The sequence below is a fragment of the Jaminaea rosea genome (genome assembly GCF_003144245.1).
Source record: "Jaminaea rosea strain MCA 5214 unplaced genomic scaffold BDZ90scaffold_11, whole genome shotgun sequence".
Taxonomy (NCBI): domain Eukaryota; kingdom Fungi; phylum Basidiomycota; class Exobasidiomycetes; order Microstromatales; genus Jaminaea; species Jaminaea rosea.
In genome coordinates, this window is record NW_020289985.1 from 609,365 (window position 1) to 626,183 (window position 16,819).

A 16,819-nucleotide genomic window follows, 5' to 3' on the forward strand; every position below is an offset into this window, starting at 1 on the left:
TAGCTTGTAGCGGCGGCAGTAGCATAGCGATTATCGAAGATTTATTCATTCACTCTTCATGCCGATCCGCATCTCATCTCTCATCTCTCCTACTCGTCCTCCAACAAGTAGCCGCCAATCTTACCCTCCATGGCACTCCGATCCAGCCGTCGCGTAGCGTGCCGACGAAGGATGGCTACGGATTCCTCGTCGCGCGCTCCCTGCGAATGCCCTTCTGTATGCTCGCCACCTCCAGCCCCATTCGCAGACACGCCGGGAGCGGCGGCAGCCATCTGTCTTCGCCCTCCGTCAGCCGCGGCGTCTAGGTCCAGCTGATCACCCACTTCATCCTCCCCTGTCGTTTGCACCGATTTTGACCCGCCTCCATTCGTAGCCATCGTAGGCTGCTCTGCCCGCTCGTAGCACAATCGCTCCTCGACTATCCGGCCCACATGACCGGGCAAGACCAGCCCGGCATTATCGCCCTTGTTCGCAGTAGCCGCGTCCAGGAAGAGGGAGAGGCAAGGGTAGCAGAGCATCTCGTCCAGCTCGACCGTCTCCCCCCGCGCATCCGTAGACGCCGTGTCCGCCTTTCCCGTCCCGGCCTCCTCCCCTCGCGTCCCCATACGACGCATGGTGATCTTCTCCCTCCATCTTCCCGCCTCTTGCTGCGCTGGTAAGCCGCAGAGGGGACAAGGTAGCACGACTCGCGTCGAGTTGGCATTGGCGTTCGCGCTTCCCGCGCGCCAAGTCCATCTTTGCGTCTGGGTCAAGACGGTTGCCATCAACCTATCCCCCTTTTGTCCTACGCCGCTGCGTCCGGCGACACGCTCGTCCCATCCTCCTCCCTGCTGCGAAGAAGCGTAAGGGATCATCGTCTCGCCCAGGCTTTGCACGCTCCCCTCTTCCTTGAGGACCAACTTTCCCCCCGTGCGCCCGACGGTGGAGACGGTGGAGGGAACACCGGCCTCGAGGGAGAGGAGGAAGTCTCTAGTCAACCCGCCTATGCTACCGCCCGACCCTAGCAAGGAGCGTGGCTCCAAACAGGTCAACCCTCGCTCTCGCACGTAGTAGGCTATCTCCTTTCCCCCCGTCTCCCTCAGCGGTCGAAGCACCAGTACCTCATCGACCCAAATGGCTTCTGAGCCTTCCACGGGCCACTTGTGACCCCCGCCTGTCGAGAGGGTGGAGAGGAGGCGAATGGAGGAGCGCGTGGCCGACTCGCCCAAAAGGAGGGTGGAGCAGCCCAGCACTGCGGCCGTGTGGCGGAGGAGGTGTTGGAGGAGAGAGTGGTGCAGCGTTTCGAGGCGGGTGCGTGTGGCGGGTTGGAGGGAGCGAGGGGAGGTGGAGTGAGGGGAGAGGGTGGAGAAGAGGCGGCGGAGAGAGGTGAGAGGAGATGGGGAGGAGAGGTCGTTGCTGCTGCTGCGCGTTGCTCGTATTCGTGAAGTCGACGTGGATGTAGACCCCGCTTCTTCTCCCAACCCGGCGGCGAGAACGAGCTGCCCTCCTTCCTCTTGGCCTTGGAAGAGGTCCTCGAATTTGATCGGCACAAAGTCCAGCCCAGCTGCTGCTCCCCCTTCTTCCTCTACAATTGCCCTCACATCCTCCGTAAGATCTCTCGCTCCACCCTCGTCGGAAGGATAGAGGGCCGAGTCGTCTACGTAGATGACGTGAATACGCGTCACGTCTACGGGCTTGCGCTTCCCCTTGTCCTTTTCCGAGGACGAGGAGGCAGAGGAGGCCGGCGGTGGATTGAGAAGGCGGCGTGCAATGTGAAGGAGTGCTCTAGGTGGAGTGCGAGGGATGTAAGGGACAAAGAACGTAAGCATATATCCACCCCACCCACTCTTTTTCGCGCCTCGCCTTCTCTCCCTCACCTGCTACTAGGCCCACCACTGAAAGCGAGAGCGACAGCGCCGCGAGAATCTTGAGACTGGCTCGAAGATTCGCCAGTGGTCTCGCTGCTACTGCTGCCCCTGCCCCTCATCTCGTCGAGAAACCCATTCCTATCCAAAAGGGCCGCTCCCCTCGCCAGCTCCATCAAGGGCTTAGAGCGCACCTCGACGGCCTTGCAGGCACATTCGCTGCACGATGCTAGGGTTTTGCGAAGGAGGAGTGTGGCGCGAGATGAGCAGCGATAGCACTTGCGAGGGGGCATGGTGGCGCGGCGTGGCGTGGAGTGGCGTGGTATGGCGATGAGGAGGAGATGGGAAAGAGGGCGAGAAATAATTGCATTTGTCGTGCGGCGTCAAGCTGCACAAGGGACGGCGGAAAGAGAGTTGAGAGGAAATTGAAACTCCGTCCACTGAGGGTGGCGCGTATTATGTAAGCACAGGTGCGGGCGGGCGTGCGGGCGTGCGGGCGGACCAGATGGGATGCACCCTGATTGGTTGATTGGCTGCTTGCTTTGCTTTCTCTCCCCGCGCTCTCCCCACCCTCCCTCCCTCTCCAGCATGACCGCCGACCTAGACCGGTACATCTCTACGCTGCGACAATGCAAGTACCTTCCTGAGCCGGACATCAAGTCTCTCTGCGAGACGGTTCGCTCCCTGCTGATGGAGGAGTCGAACATCCAGCCTGTCTCGAGTCCTGTAACCATCTGCGGTGATATCCATGGGCAATTTTGGGACTTGTTGGAGCTGCTCAGGGTAGGAGGGGAGCCCCCGGAGACGGGATATGTCTTTATGGTGAGTCGCGATCGCAGAACGAGGGGCCAGCGGGGATGAGAACGCGAAAGGTATGCTGACATTGAGCTCATGTGGCCTTGCTTGCGCCGCGCAGGGCGACTTTGTAGACCGCGGCTACTTTTCCCTCGAGACATTTTCGCTTCTCATGGCAATGAAGGCCAGGTGAGGCTGCGTGCGCCACTCAGGCAGGCTATATGCTATGTCATCCCCCCTCGCTCACCCCCTCCGAATCATGCTGCCTCCTTGCACCCAGATGGCCGGATCGAGTCACTCTCCTTCGCGGGAACCACGAATCGCGTCAAATAACTCAAGTGTACGGCTTCTACGACGAATGCCAGCACAAGTACGGGAATGCCAATGTGTGGAAGTCCTGCTGCCAGGTATTCGACTACCTCAACCTGGCAGCTATCATCGACGGACGGATCCTCGCCGTTCATGGCGGGTTGAGCCCGGATGTGAGGACGTTGGATCAGATTAGGATCATCGCTAGAGCACAAGAGGTGCCGCACGAGGGGGCGTTCTGTGATTTGATGTGGAGCGACCCGGATGACGTTGAGGGGTGGGCGGTCAGTCCGAGGGGGGCTGGGTGGTTGTTCGGGGGGAGGGTGACGAGGGAGGTGAGTGCGAGCGGGGACGACAGCGCTTGAGGCGCGGAGAAGAATGATTCGCTGACTGGAGATCCTCACGCAACGCTACGCTACGCCGCGCCGCGCCGCGCAGTTCAACCACGTCAACGGCCTGGATCTGATAGCAAGAGCACATCAGCTCGTACAAGAGGGATAGTGAGTTGGGCGCGCGCGCGTGGGAGCTCTTGTCAACGTGCCTGCATGTCCAAGTCATGCTTACCCGTCTCACCAACCTCTACTCCCAACTCCCACCCATGCTCACTCGCCACCCTGTCCCCCCGCTCGCTCGCGCAGCAAACTAATGCACGACAACGGAATAGTGACAGTCTGGTCTGCCCCCAACTACTGCTATCGCTGCGGCAACGTCGCCTCCATCTTCCAGGTCGACGACCTACTTGCGCCGCCGCCGCTCGGTGACGAGGACGAGGACGACGCGGCGGGAGCGACGAAGTCTGAGGGTGCGGCGTCGCTGGAGGGGTACCCATCAGATAAGCCCCCCGCGGGTCAAGCGAAGGAGAGGCGATTCGGCGAGGGCAACTTCAAAATCTTTGAAGCAGTGCCTGATCAGGAAAGGACGACGCCTAGTCGGATGAGTCAGAGTGCTTGGTTCTTGTAGCGGGGCGCGACGTCGTGACGAGAATATACACATTCAGCATCATCGACATCAGAGTGGCGTGCTTAGCGGGTTGCCCTCGTTGTCAGCCGTGCGGTCTCGTTCAGCTTTTTCTGATGATTGGGGGCTTCGTCCAGCTTGTATGATTGTTATTCCATTGCTCGTCTACGGTACGGTAGGTACGCTTCGCTCTCGCGCACGCTCACGCCCATGCCCACGCCTGCTTGCGCCCACGCTTCCCGTCTTCCCGCCCCGCCGCACGCACGCACGCACGCACGCAAGGGCAAAAAAAAGCTCTCTGGCTCTGGCCTCTTTGCCTCGCCTCGGCCTCGGACCGGCGGATTCAATTTGGCGCGGTGTTCCGCTCGCTGCCTGGCTGCCTGCGTGCGTGCGTGTCTGTTTGCCTTTGCCGTCACGACTCGCTCGCGCATCGTTCCCCGCTCCCATCCATCCTAACCCACCCACCCACTCGCGACCCTATATGCGCTCTTTCCTCTCGCTTTCCCTCGCCATCCCGAGCCAATAGCGCCCTCAATGATCAACGACGATGAAGCCTGAAGCAGCGTAACCCCATCGTGCGTCGTCATCGATACGATAGGCGTTGAAGCAACCGCGCGAATCGCCGGAGCGACCCACTCGTCTACGAGTAGACCAGGACGCCATTAGAAGTTCGTTGCCACTTTGATAGGCGAAGGAGCGCAAAGGCGGCCCGCAATACGCACGGCTCACCGCGACTGCGAGAAACGACGGACGACGGACGACGGCTCCTCGACGCTCGTAGCCTCGCTCCCCCTCCGCTCAATCTATTTCCCTCTCCCAAGGAGCAGCGCAGGGCAGCGCAGCGCAGCGCAACTCACCCAGCAAGCAACCCGCCTGAAGCTCTCCACCTCCTGCTCTGTTCCTACCGAGGAAGAACTCCACCCGCTCAATTTTCATCAATGGCCACAATTTCCGGTGGTAAAGCTGCGGGCCAGCCCAGTAGCAGCGGCGGCAGCAGCAGCAGAGTAGAGCAAGGCAGGAGCGAGCGAGGGGAAGAGGCGGAGGTGGCAGCGGAGGCGTGCCTTCCGGATGTGGTGGCAGCGACTTCGTCCAATTCCCAGTCCAACTTGGCGTCATCGATCTCGGCCTCGGGCATCGCTCCTTCTTCTTCCAGCGCCAGCGCCAGCGCCTCCTGCTCTTGCTCCTCCTCTTCTTGCTCCTCCTCGCGACGAGGCTCACTCGACGTCGATCCGGACCTGGTCTTGGACCTCGACCTGGACCTGGACATCGACATCGACAGCATGATGGGCCGCATCCCCGCCCCAAGTCGGCACACCTTTGCCGTACCCATGAGCGGCGGGCCCGTCTGGCCAGCTACTGCGTCGGCGCCTTCGCATTCGCACTCGAGCACGACGAGCACCAAGAAAGAGTCCTCCTCCTCCTCGACGACCACGCACTCGGGCGCCGGCCGCCACGAGCATCGCCACATGTGGACAGCAGACGAGACGGAGGCCCTTCGCGCCGGCTGCACAAAGCACGGCGTCGGCAACTGGAAGGCTGTCCTGCACGACCCAGAGTTCCACCACCGATTCAGCCCCGACCGAAACCCTGGCGACTTGAAGGATCGCTTCCGCACAAAGTTCCCAGAAGCGTACCACGAGCTCTATCCAAATGCCAAGACGCACGTCACCCCCGCTGCGGTGCGTGCGAGCGAGCAGGTGGCTGCAGCCGGTGGAGCGGGGGGTGTGGGTGGGGGTCGGGTGACGTTGTTCGAAAAGGGCAAGAATAAAGAGCGCCGCAACTTTACGCCGGCGGAGGATGCTGTCCTCAAGCAAGGGTACGCGACGCACGGCGCAAGCTGGACGCTCATTGCGCGCGACCCCGTCTTTGAAGGGAGGCGCAAGCCTACCGACTTGCGTGATCGATTCCGCAATGCCTTTCCCGACATGTACGAGCAGGCCGGGTACAAGCCTCGCTCCAAGGGGTGCAAGAGCAAGGAGAGGCGCGCGAGTGGAGCGAGCTCCAAGGGGCAGAACGATAGGCACGATCATGCGGTGCAGCTCAAGGTCAAGAGGGAGAAGGGCGCGACTGCGGGCCAGGGACAGGGGCAGGGAGGGGCTGAGGCGTCGGGCAATGGCGCGAGCGGCGGCGCGAATGGGAACCTCAACTCCATCTCACTTCAACGCCCTGCGCTACATCGATCAGGCACGAGCGACCTCACGGCCAGCACCACGAGCTCGTCCTCCGCCTCCGCCTCGGCCTCCGCCTCCGCGTACGGTTCTGCTGCGGAGAGCGACGGGCAAGGGACGTCTTTCTCGCCGTGGTCATGGCAGGAACGCGGGCAGCAGATGGACCACGCTCAAGCGCAGGCTCAGGCGCAGGCCCAGGCCCAGGCCCAGATGTTTCGCGATGGAGGCTACGGTCCCGCCTACGGGTATGGCGCTGGGTATGGATATGGGTATGGGTACGGGTACACCTTTGGGAACGGGAATGGGAGCGCGAGTGGCTATGCTGGGCAGGGCGGAAGTGCTAGCGATGCAGGGAGCGACTACAACAATCATGGCGCAAGCGGCGCAAGCCATGCCAAGAGCGTGAGCGCGAGTGCCGGTGAGCAGGACGAGGGGAGGAGCTCCTACTTTCAGCAGCAGGCGCAGCCGCAGCAGCAGCAGCATCAGCAGGTCGACCCACTGCGTCGCACTCAATCTCTCAAACGCTCGCGACCCCAACCACAATCGGGCATCGAGGCCGCCGCGCATACCCACTATGGCGTCCCACCGCCGCTTCCCCACCCTTGGGCGCTCGGCCTCAACACCTCGACCTCAACGGACGGACGCGTTTCTGCTCCTCCAGGGTTCAGCCACAGCCACGCCACCTTCCAAGATGGGGACGCACGATACGCGCAGCGACAGGGACAGGGGCAAGGCTTCCCCGCTCCCGTTGCAGGCGGATCTTCCTCGATGAGCCTTCCACCCTCGCACTCGCAGGGTGCACCAGGCGGGTCGGTCGACTTTGATTCCACGCAAGTGCAGTTGGCCGCAGCCTTTGACGACGAGCAGCTCAGGCAGATCAACCAGTTGTTACTGGACTACAATGCCGCGCCGGGGGGACAGCGTGTGGGCACGCAGCCTCAGTCGCAGCCGCAGCCGCAGCCGCAGGGACAAGCGCAGGGACAACAACCACACGGCGACGCAGAGGCTACAGCCGCCGCGATGGCTGCGCTGATGGATATTGACCCTGCGACGGGGATATCTTCTCTCGCCGGGGAAGAACAAGAGGCGCACGACCGAAGCGCAACGCTCGCAGACCTTGCTGCCTTTTCCTCTCCTCCTCCTCCCCCTCCTCATCATCTCCACGACGGGGCTGAGTACCACTTTGGCCTCCCCACCGCCAACGGGCACGGGCACGGGCATGTGCACGCCTTCCAGCCCGCGCACGGCGCAACGTCATTCCACGACGGTCCTCCCAGCTTCATCGACCACCATCATCCCTCCTCCTCCTCACACTCCTCTCACTCCTCGCATTCCTCGCACTCTTACTCAGCATTCGACCGCCTCGCCTCGATGCACTTCGACACCTTTGGCCCCTATCGCGACCCTTCGGGTGCCGGGCCCGCCTTGTCCGAGGGAGGGGGGAGCGTTTTCAGCGATGGGTCGCTCAGCTCGCATGGCGTGGGGATGGCCGGATTTGACTTTGGCGCCGCCAGTGCGAGCGCGAGCAACTCTGCCTCTTCGACTTCTTCGCATTCCAACCACTCGCATGGGCAGGAGCATTCTGGTGATGAGGCAGGGTACGGTGCAGAGCGCGATGAGGGATTGGATGAGGACGAAGATGGATTGCCCCGCACGCAGACTATTCAGCCTCGCCGCACCGCCGCCGCAGCGCCCCAAGCGCCGCAGCAAGAGCACGCTCTCGCCTTCTCCGGTGAAAATGGGACTGACGGCGGCGGCGCAGCATTCGCTTCCCTCTCGCTCGGTCGACGTCGTTCTACCGACACGCTGCGTGAGGACCTCGAAGAGCACGGAGCAGTAGAGGGCCGCGGTGGGAATGGCGACTACTCGTCCTCCCTCTTCGCCCCGCAACCGCACGGCGGCGACACGCCTCTTGGCGACGACCCTTTCCTGCGTCCCGGCCCGGCAATGGGCAGGGGAGGGGCGACGTTTCCCACCATCTTCGAGCAGGGGAGCGCGGGGAGCGCCAGTGCAGCGGGAGATGGAGCAGAGGGGGAGGGAGTCGAGGTGGGAGAGGACGACGGGTATTGTCGCGACCTTGGCGAGCGGGACGAGCATGAGGACTCGGACTCTGATGGTGATGCGGGCGAGGAGCGGGAGGGCGAAGGGGAAGGGGACGGGTACGACTTTGACTCGGTGGATATTTCCACTCTTCTGAGGGGTCGCGCACCACTAGGCCCTTACCAGCAGCCTACATCGTCGGGACTCTCATCGGCGCATTCCCTCGACGAACACGATCATGACCATGACGGCCGCGAGGATGCCGCGCAGGACGGACATCACGGTCGTGAGGGAAGCGGGAGTGGGGCTCATGGAGCTCCTCAACCTCACCTGAGTCCGAGGAGCTGGGCGGAGGTGGGGCCGGAGCTGGACATGGATAGTGACGGGGGCGAGAACGATGAGGAGCAGTGGTATGCGCGTGAGCGTGGTGCGGACGGCGTGGAAGTGGGCAGTGATGTAGATGCCGAGGGGGATGAGGATGACGAGCAGCGTGCGTGACGCAGCGTGGGGTGGGGGAGGGACTTTTGTTCATATTCTCGACTCGATTTGCTCCTGTCCCTCTAATTTTCTCTACTCCTCTACAAGGCGCAGGGCGCTTCACAAGCAAACCTAAGCATTCCTCAACGAGCCTTGGCTAGTCCGGGCTCAGACATACAATCATATTACACTCGAGACGAGCGGCATGTGAGAGTGGGCCAGTGCGCGCTGAGAAGGCAAGAGGGTGGTGCGGATGAGTTTGAGTCTTCGTTTCGGCGAGGATGACGAGCTCCATAGGGCTAGGAAAGGGCCACCTCGCGCCGCGTCCGACGTTGAGGATCGTCTTTCCCGCAGAGAAGTTGCTGCTGAGCGCTCGGCGTTCATGGCAGCGGCCAAAAATTCGCCGATGCGCTCGCCCACGTGGCCGCCTGCCCGCCCACCCCTGGTTCCGTGCCTCGTCAGCTGCGTCGGCCAACTGATGCAATCCGCCTTGTCTCTACACCATCACATCCTCTTCATCGCAGATAACAGGCCTACAGAGGCCCATTCGCCATCATCTCGCGCCGCGCCCTCTCCCACGCGTGCTCCTCACGGTATGCTGGCGCATCGTGGAGCGCAGCTGTGAGCGGCACGCGTTATCAATCCAGCGCATCCGCATCCGCATCCACGTCGTCTACCTCTGCGACGAACGACTACAACCATGATGGGGCCGACTATCGCCGCCCTCAGCCCTTTTGGTGGCGACTACAACGGCGTGAAGGAGACACGCACCGCAAGGCGGCCAATTCGCCTCGCACGCTCGACCCAAAGGGCAAGGGACGCGATTTCTTCGACATCATCGCTGCGGAGGAAGCGGCCATCGAGCGAGAGTTGGCGGCCTTGGATGCGCAGCTGAGCGTGTCAGCAGTCAGCGCTCAAGTAGCCTCTCCTTCTTCATCCACATCAACGTCTCGCCCCTCCTCGCCCACGCTGGCAGACCGCTTCGACTGGCGTCTGACCGCATCCGCCTTTCGCCACTTACATCTCTCCGAGGGACGCCCCCCGCGCCGCCGCCGTCAAGCCTCTGCTCGCCTCTTGCGTACGCTGAATCGTCATTCGCCGCAACTCGCAGCGCGCATCGAAGCGTACCAGCATCGCCTCACAATGCTCGTGGAGCTGGAACGCGACCACGAGCGGCGAGAGTGGGAGAGGGTCAGGGCGCGCAGCCTCGATGAGCTGGTAGCGGAGGGGCGCGCGATGAGTGGATTGGTGGGGTATTGGCAGGGTGGGATGAGCAAGGGCAAGGCGCGCGCACCCAAGGCTCGAGTCGGTGTATTCACGCGCGAGGGAATGGAGAAGCTGGGATGGTCGCGATTGAAGGAGGGAGATCGAGTCGAGCTGAGCGTAGCCGTGCGCGAGGGCGAAGAAGAAGCAACGGGACCGCAACTGCAGGATCTGCTGCCCAAGGAGGCTACGATCAGCAACGCCAAGAAGCAGAAAGACAACGCTCCGCCACGCCCCGCGCAACTGTTCGCCACTGTCCTCGCTGTAGAGACGCACCGCCTGCGCCTCCTCTTCCACCCGCCCAACTCCCTCGTCGACCTCGAGGCGTGCCCCTCCTGGCGAATCGACCTTGCGCCCAACGACGCCATAGACGTCAAGATTGACGAAGCCATCGAGCGACTGGCGGTAGATGCGGCTGCGCTCGAGGCGAGCGATGCGGAGGGCAAGCTAGAGCTGCAGGGCACGCAGCTGAGCGCTGCGCTCGTGGGCGAGGCCGACGAACGTGCGCCTACGGGCTCGATGTTTGAGCAGGACCAGCTAATCCGCTCCTGGTACACGCGCTACGCCCGGCCAGACCCATTGGTGTTGGATGGCGATCCGGACTTGCGCCTCAACCCTAGTCAGCTGCGCGCCGTAGCTACCATGCTGGCTAATCGCATCTCGCTCATCCAAGGTCCGCCTGGCACGGGAAAAACGCACACCCTCGTTGCGGCGCTGGTGCTCCTCAAGAAACACTTTGCCGTCGCGGCCCCCGTGCTGCTGAGCGCGCATACGAACATTGCCGTGGATAACCTGTGCGAGGGAGCCATGCGAGCCGGATTGGAGGTGGTGCGCGTGGGGCCTTCCAGCCGTTTGGAGGAGGCGGGCTGCACGCTCGAGAAGAAGATGGAGCAACATCCGCTCTACACGAGGCTGGAGGGGGTAAGAGCGCAGATGGCCGGGATCAAGCGTCGTCTCGCCGCGCTGGAGCACGAGGGCGGCGAAGGGCAAGGTCAAGATCACGCCCACGATCCGGCATCCACCACGTCGGCCGCCTCTCTGCGCGCCAACCTCTCCCGCCTCGCACAACAGCTCTACCTGCTCACCTCGCGCATCCACTCCTCGATCCTCCTCCGCGCCGACGTCGTGTGCAGCACGCTCCTCTCCTCCACCTGCGCTCCGCTACGATGCATCGACTTCCCCTTTGTCTTGGTGGACGAGGCGACACAGGCGGCCGAGGTGCTCACGCTGCTCCCGCTCATGAAGGGGTGCAGGCAGGTAGCCCTCATTGGGGATCATAGGCAGCTGCCGGCCGTGGTCAAGAGTCGCGAGGCGAGGGAGCAAGGCGGGGAGCGAAGCCTCTTCGAGCGACTCATAGAGGAAGGCACGACCCCGAGCGTAATGCTGGAGGAGCAACATCGCATGCACCCAGAATTGGCGGCTTTTTCCAGTCAGCACTTCTACGAGGGCAAGTTACGCAACGCGCCCAGCACGGAGGAGATTGATCCACTTGCGTTGGCAGCGGTATCCGCGTCGCGCCGCCTCATCTTCATCGACCACCCGGGCCTCGAGTCCGTATCGCGGACCAGCTCAGAAGTGTCTCTGATCAACGCGCAAGAAGTGGACCTTCTCACCTCCCTCCTCGCCCGCCTCGCCCTACAACCCTCCGTCTCCATAGGCATCATCACCCCATACCTCGCTCAGGCCCGACTCATCTCGCCGCGAATACCCAACGTCGAGGTGAATACCGTAGATGGGTTCCAGGGAAGGGAGAAGGACATTGTCCTCTTTTCGGCCGTGAGGAGTAGCGAGGAGGGAAAGGTGGGGTTCCTCGCTGATGAGCGGAGGTTGAATGTTGCGCTTACGCGCGCAAAGAGAGGGATGGTCGTGCTGGGTAGTCTGGCGGCGTGGAAGGCGGCTGGAGGGGTGCTGGGGCGTTTTGCTGCGTGGGTAGAGGGGAGGGGTGGGGTGGTTAGGGGGGAGGAGATTGGAGGGAGCGGTAGATAGAGGGTTTCACTGCACCTGAGCGGGAACGTCTGTTCTCGCTGCTTGGTATGCTACGCCGCATCGCAATGGCATCACCATCTCAACGGGCTGCTCACGCGGATGAGGAACAGTAGGCGTCGAGCGGGGCTAGCGGGGCAGGCCCGACCACGTGGCTTCGAGACCAACACGCGGCGCGTGCACTGATCAGCCCAATCAATCAGTTCAAGGCCGCCGCCGCCGCTTCCGCCGCTTCGCTCCTTTGTTCCTTACTGACCAATCTCGAGACCGGTGATTAGCTCTCTCTCCCTCGCTCGCGCTCATTCCCATTCGGCGAGAGAGCCGACGACCGACGACCGACGACCGACGATCGCTGCTCTCTCGGCCGCTATCCCGACCACAACAACCGTATCACACCACCACCGGAGTACCGCCCCCGAAGATGATTGCTGCCGCAATGGGATGAGCTCGAGCGCAGTGAGTGGCTTTGCGGCTCCTCTCATCACCCTCATCACCAAATCACGCCGGAAGACCGTCGCCGAAGATGATTGCTACCGTAGACGCAACGAGAGAGGCAGGCGTGCGGGTGCGGCTGCCCTCGTAAGCATTCGTATCACAACGGGACCCGTCGTCCGAGAATCATCACTCTCCCAATCATAGCAAGACGAGTGAGCGAGCGAGCCCGCCAACTTAGCCTAGCATTGCTCAGGTACGGCGTGGCGTCAACTCGAGTCGCTGCTGCTCCGCTCAGCCCAATTCTCATCTCGCAATCACCCGCACTTTGTTCATCTTCCAATCACCCCTACCGCTCTCGATGGTTTTGGCTGAATCGCTCAGCTAACTTCCACGTCGATGGACGTCGACGGCCTCGAGGACGACAGGCTATAAAAACGCAGCGGTTTCTTGGGCCCCTCTTCGTCGTCTCTTGTCTTCCTACCCATCCACCCGACCCCGCCTCGACTCGACGCCCCTGCCTACCTCACCTCACCTCGCAAGCAAGACTCTCTCGACTCAGCAAGTAGCCAGGGCGTCGCGCTCTATGCGTGGTGAGTAGTAGTGGGCGTACGTGACTTGGCGCGCAGCTGACTGTATGCTACCCTCTTCGCTATCGCATAGGCGCCCCTGGCCCCCAGCCACGTCACCGTACACCAGACCAGCCCAAGTCTTGACGTATGTCACTCCAGTCTTGGCTCGCATCAAGCATCAAACGTCAACACTCAAGGTCACCTCTTCACCACATCACGTCACGTCACGTCACGTCATCGCTAGTCCTCATCCCGTGGACTACCTTGGCCTAGCAATAGCAAAGCTTCGAGTAGCTGGACTCAAGACAAGGCGCGGAGTGAATAGCTGTGGCTCACGCATCGCGAGGCTTGGTGCTGACCTTCTCTCCACCCTCTGCGTCACAGCCTGACCGCCAACGTCCCCCTACGCCGGCTACGACTCGGGTGACTCATGGGAGCCTCGAGAGGCTGGACGCACAACCACACGTCCTCCAAACGGATCACGATAACCCCCACCCAACAACCACTACCACAATGCTTCTTTTATTGCAAGATTCACTCATGGGAACGGCATACCACTGGCGATGGGCGACGCCGGACGAGCCCGACTTCGACGTGATCGTGTCGAAAGTTCTTCAATCTCATCAGAGGAGGCTCGATGAGATGGAAAGCTCGGGCAATGGACGAGCTCGCTGAGCTACATCGACTCTACGGTCGTCACCAAGGCGGGTCACAAGTGGCGAATGCCACTTGTGGGAGGCATGAGCACAACAGAGGTGCAAAGCTTTCGCTCGCGGGGCCACCACGTCGGCGTCCTCGGTGAGTATCAGCGCCGTTGCGACGTGTTGCTGAGCGACTGCATGCTGACCGTAACGTAGCCTCGACCTCCGCAGCGCACCCTCCACAGCTACCTGTTACCCGCTCAGCCCCCGCCCAGCCCCCTTCTGCCCGCGTTCGCCCTCTCGTTTCTGGTCTCGCTGCTCTCGCACTCTACGGTTCTTCTCCTCGCGGTTCTCCTTCTTCCTCTGCTCCTGGTTCTCCCTCCTTCCCTCTCGCACCGGCGGACGACCTCCCGGACGTGCCAGCGATGGGCCCGGACGACGTGCCGGACGAGGTGATGGACAGCGGCTCCTCGGACACCTCAACGCCCATCTCCCGCAGCACGACCTCTGGTGCTGCTCGTCGTCGTCGCCGCCGCCGCATGCTCAGCAGCAGCAGCCAATCCCCTCCTCCTCGCGACGATCGTGAGGACAAAGCGAGCATCGCTGCGGCCGAGGTGCAGGGGATCATTGAGGCCATCGACGTGCACACCATGTCGAGCGCAATCAAAGCCGCCCTTCGCTCCTGCTCTTCCGTCGGTTTTCTCTCCGGTGGACCTTTCGGTCACACTCCTCTCTCCGCCGCCGACCTCGCCCACGCCCACGTCGCCCTTCACGTCGTCATCCTCAAGCGCTGGCTGTGCTCGCGTGGCGGCAAAAAACAGCGCACGGCCGTCGATCTGATGGCGTACGCGCGGGCGCTCACCGTGGATGAGCATTCCTTCTGGCCCCTCTCTCGCTGCCCCTCCCTCGCGCCCCTCTTCACGATGCAACGCCTGCTCATGTACGGCACCGGCGTTTCCGCTCAGTTCTCCTCGTCGTGGCTCACTACCACCGTCGCCAGTCAGCCCTTCCGCCTCCGCCTCACGGACCGCACCCTCGCCAACGGTCCGGCAACTTTGACCTTGGAGAGCGCGCCCGAAAAACTGGGTCTGCCAGCCGCTGAGCAAGCCTCAGCGGCTCTCAACCGCTTCAAGATCATCGTGTGGCAGGATCGCCGCCGTGTCGCTGCGTACCAGCCAGCGGGCATGGTAGTAGACGACGAGTGGGAGAGGCTGTTTGCGCTGGTCGCAGAGGTGGCGTCGGCAGAGAAGGTAGGGGACTTTGAGCCGGCGTACACGGAGGTCCAGCACGAGGAGGTTCGCCTCCTCGGCGGCCTCGCCACCCGTCTCATCGATGGTGGCGCCCGCCACTCCTTCGCTCGCCTCTACCTCCGAGACTGCCAAGGACGCATCTACAACTGCTCGTCCGCCCACTACCCTCTTCGCTCGCGCCTGCTCCTAAGACTGGCGCAAAAAGCTCTCTTGCAACTCACCTTGCAGCTCAGCCGCCTGCCGACCCTTTCCTCGCCCCTGCTATCCCGCCTGCCTCTCCCGCCAAAAGCGCAGCTCAGAGTATGCCCACTACGCCTCCGCTCGCTTCGCCCTCCGGGACTACCAAGGATGCCGCTCCTGGTAGGGCGACGACACCTCGTTTGCCCGCTACCCCCGTCATCGCTGCTACGTCCACGGCTGCCGATGCCACCACGTCTGGCAAAGACGCCTCAAATGCTGGATCTGTACCGACATCCTCCCCACTCACGCCTGCTCCTGCGGCTGCCGAAGACATCGTGCCTGCACCATCTCGCCCTACCACGTCGCGACCCGTAGAGCCCCGCCGCAAATTGCCTCGCGTCGCCAAGGACAAGAACGCGCGACAAGCCCGACTCTCTCGCCTCTCTCCCGTCCTCTCGTCGGAGACCATTGCGCAGAAAGAGCAGAGTAGAAGGGAGAGCCGTGTGGACGATTAGGGAGAGCCCAACGCTGAGGCCGCAGAGCACACTGCCGAGCCCGTCGAGCCCGTCGAACAGGGAGCTACGCGCGAGGAGAGCGAGGACGACGCTGCACTTGCCCTGGTGGCCCTGCAGAGCTTCTTCTCCGCGCAAGGCGACATCGACCCGCTCAACGTCAACGATGAAGCAGGTCCGGCGTTGCCCTGCGCCGCAGACGCCGCCGCAGACGCCGAGGAGGCCGACATCACGCGGGACTACCTGGCAGAGGAAGACTCGGACGAGGAGAGCAGTCCCAACCTCCCCCGTCACAGCACTAGCACCGCCCCCTCCTCCTCTCCACGAGCCGCTGCGCGCCCCCGACGCAAGCAAGCTCGCGAGTCGGTAGCCCAGGCCAAAGCGGCTCACCACGCGTGGTGGATTGTGGACGAGCTCCGCGTGAAGCTGCACCTCAAGAGGACAACGGCAGCCGTCACCGCCGCGCGCAAGTCTTTCCTCGACGCTCTCGCGCAGGACGGGCTTGGTCTGGGTGACGCAGCTGTGCAGCGCATCAAAAAGCGCGTACAGGAGGGGGAGATGGCGGAGGCTATCGTGGCGGAGATCTGTGGTGCTGTCTACCTGGCCAAGAAGCACATGCTGGGACGCGCAATGGAGGACTGCGTCACAGGAGTCGCGCTGGAGAGGCTGATCAGAGGGCTGGCCGACATCCAGCACGCCGAGGGCTTCTTGGCGCGCCTGTCTTGCCCGGCTCATCTATCTCCGTACGTGGCAGCAGGCGGAGCAGCTGTTGAGGGAGAGGCCAGATCTCGATGCGCGTAGATGCAACACCTCCGGCACGTATGTGATCATCGTTGTCTACAAGGATGCAAAAGGGAAGAAGAGGTCTGCGCTCTACGTCGGTTGCGCGTACGACCAGAGGACAGCAGAGCATGATGCTCTTTCGAGAAGCTGCGTCGTGCGGAGGAAACGCAGAATAAGCACGAGATTGACAGGTGGTCGGATGGGCAGCGGGGCCTATACCGCCGCAACACAGTGCAGCGTGAGCATTGCGTGTCCCTCGCTCTCGAATCCATTGCTAACCTCCCGCTTGCCCGCGCGCTAGGCTTTCACTTCGTTCTGACTCGTACGGCTCCGGAGGGCACGGCCAACCCCTGCAGCAGCTCCTCCTGGCTCGAGTTGCTGTACAACAAGCTCTTCGGCACCTCGCTCGATCGTCTCTGCCCCAAGCAACACGCTATCTCGGACAAGCTGATCATCCGAATGATCGTTGCTTTCGACGAACACATCGGGATCGCCCTCTTCAACAGCATTTCAGCAGGCTCGGGCTATGCGTCCATCGAGGATATTGCTGACGCCAGGTACGACCGCCGCGAGTTCGACAAAGCCAATCTCCAAGTCCCCGCGGTCTCGTTCA

General features: G+C 62.5%; 5 protein-coding genes across 5 annotated transcripts; 4 read left to right on the plus strand and 1 right to left on the minus strand.

Annotated features, from left to right (window-relative positions):
* Position 1: 1 nt before the first annotated feature.
* On the minus strand, positions 2–2,209 carry BDZ90DRAFT_280891 (hypothetical protein). Its single transcript, XM_025509319.1, has 2 exons — positions 1,857–2,209; positions 2–1,764 (listed from the first exon to the last, which is right to left on the minus strand). Exons 1-2 carry the CDS (start codon positions 2,135–2,137, stop codon positions 90–92), a joined length of 1,956 nt encoding a protein of 651 aa, XP_025360991.1. The 5' UTR covers positions 2,138–2,209; the 3' UTR covers positions 2–89.
* A 197-nt stretch (positions 2,210–2,406) lies between these two features.
* On the plus strand, positions 2,407–3,913 carry BDZ90DRAFT_254493 (Metallo-dependent phosphatase). Its single transcript, XM_025507823.1, has 5 exons — positions 2,407–2,666; positions 2,761–2,828; positions 2,920–3,283; positions 3,387–3,448; positions 3,587–3,913. Exons 1-5 carry the CDS (start codon positions 2,433–2,435, stop codon positions 3,906–3,908), a joined length of 1,050 nt encoding a protein of 349 aa, XP_025360992.1. The 5' UTR covers positions 2,407–2,432; the 3' UTR covers positions 3,909–3,913.
* Positions 3,914–4,650: 737 nt separating this feature from the next.
* BDZ90DRAFT_53671 (hypothetical protein) lies at positions 4,651–8,691 on the plus strand. The gene has a single exon (XM_025509657.1). It carries the CDS (start codon positions 4,844–4,846, stop codon positions 8,609–8,611), a length of 3,768 nt encoding a protein of 1,255 aa, XP_025360993.1. The 5' UTR covers positions 4,651–4,843; the 3' UTR covers positions 8,612–8,691.
* An 823-nt stretch (positions 8,692–9,514) lies between these two features.
* On the plus strand, positions 9,515–12,068 carry BDZ90DRAFT_53710 (hypothetical protein). Its single transcript, XM_025509658.1, has 4 exons — positions 9,515–10,910; positions 11,115–11,403; positions 11,511–11,679; positions 11,836–12,068. The coding sequence occupies exons 1-3, from the start codon at positions 9,734–9,736 to the stop codon at positions 11,638–11,640; spliced, it is 1,596 nt and encodes a 531-aa protein (XP_025360994.1). The 5' UTR covers positions 9,515–9,733; the 3' UTR covers positions 11,641–11,679; positions 11,836–12,068.
* Positions 12,069–13,580: 1,512 nt separating this feature from the next.
* Positions 13,581–16,224, plus strand: BDZ90DRAFT_261691 (hypothetical protein; the record flags this gene model as incomplete). The annotated part of the gene is made up of 4 exons (XM_025508399.1): positions 13,581–13,638; positions 13,713–14,816; positions 14,960–15,397; positions 15,452–16,224. 4 exons carry the CDS (start codon positions 13,581–13,583, stop codon positions 16,222–16,224), a joined length of 2,373 nt encoding a protein of 790 aa, XP_025360995.1.
* Between the last annotated feature and the right edge of the window lie 595 nt (positions 16,225–16,819).

Excerpts from the sequence above, each read along its gene's own strand:
- BDZ90DRAFT_53671 (XM_025509657.1), top strand. The coding sequence starts at position 4,844 with ATGGCCACAATTTCCGGTGGTAAAGCTGCGGGCCAGCCCAGTAGCAGC.
- BDZ90DRAFT_53710 (XM_025509658.1), top strand. The coding sequence starts at position 9,734 with ATGCTCGTGGAGCTGGAACGCGACCACGAGCGGCGAGAGTGGGAGAGG. Across the intron at positions 10,911-11,114 it reads TCTGCGCGCCAACCTCTCCC|CCCTCATTGGGGATCATAGG; the intron begins GCCTCGCACAAC and ends GCAGGCAGGTAG. Across the intron at positions 11,404-11,510 it reads ATCGACCACCCGGGCCTCGA|GCATCATCACCCCATACCTC; the intron begins GTCCGTATCGCG and ends CCGTCTCCATAG.
- BDZ90DRAFT_280891 (XM_025509319.1), bottom strand. The coding sequence starts at position 2,137 with ATGCCCCCTCGCAAGTGCTATCGCTGCTCATCTCGCGCCACACTCCTC. Across the intron at positions 1,765-1,856 it reads AGTGGTGGGCCTAGTAGCAG|AGCACTCCTTCACATTGCAC; the intron begins GTGAGGGAGAGA and ends CACTCCACCTAG.
- BDZ90DRAFT_254493 (XM_025507823.1), top strand. The coding sequence starts at position 2,433 with ATGACCGCCGACCTAGACCGGTACATCTCTACGCTGCGACAATGCAAG. Across the intron at positions 2,829-2,919 it reads CTCATGGCAATGAAGGCCAG|ATGGCCGGATCGAGTCACTC; the intron begins GTGAGGCTGCGT and ends CCTTGCACCCAG. Across the intron at positions 3,449-3,586 it reads CAGCTCGTACAAGAGGGATA|CAAACTAATGCACGACAACG; the intron begins GTGAGTTGGGCG and ends TCGCTCGCGCAG.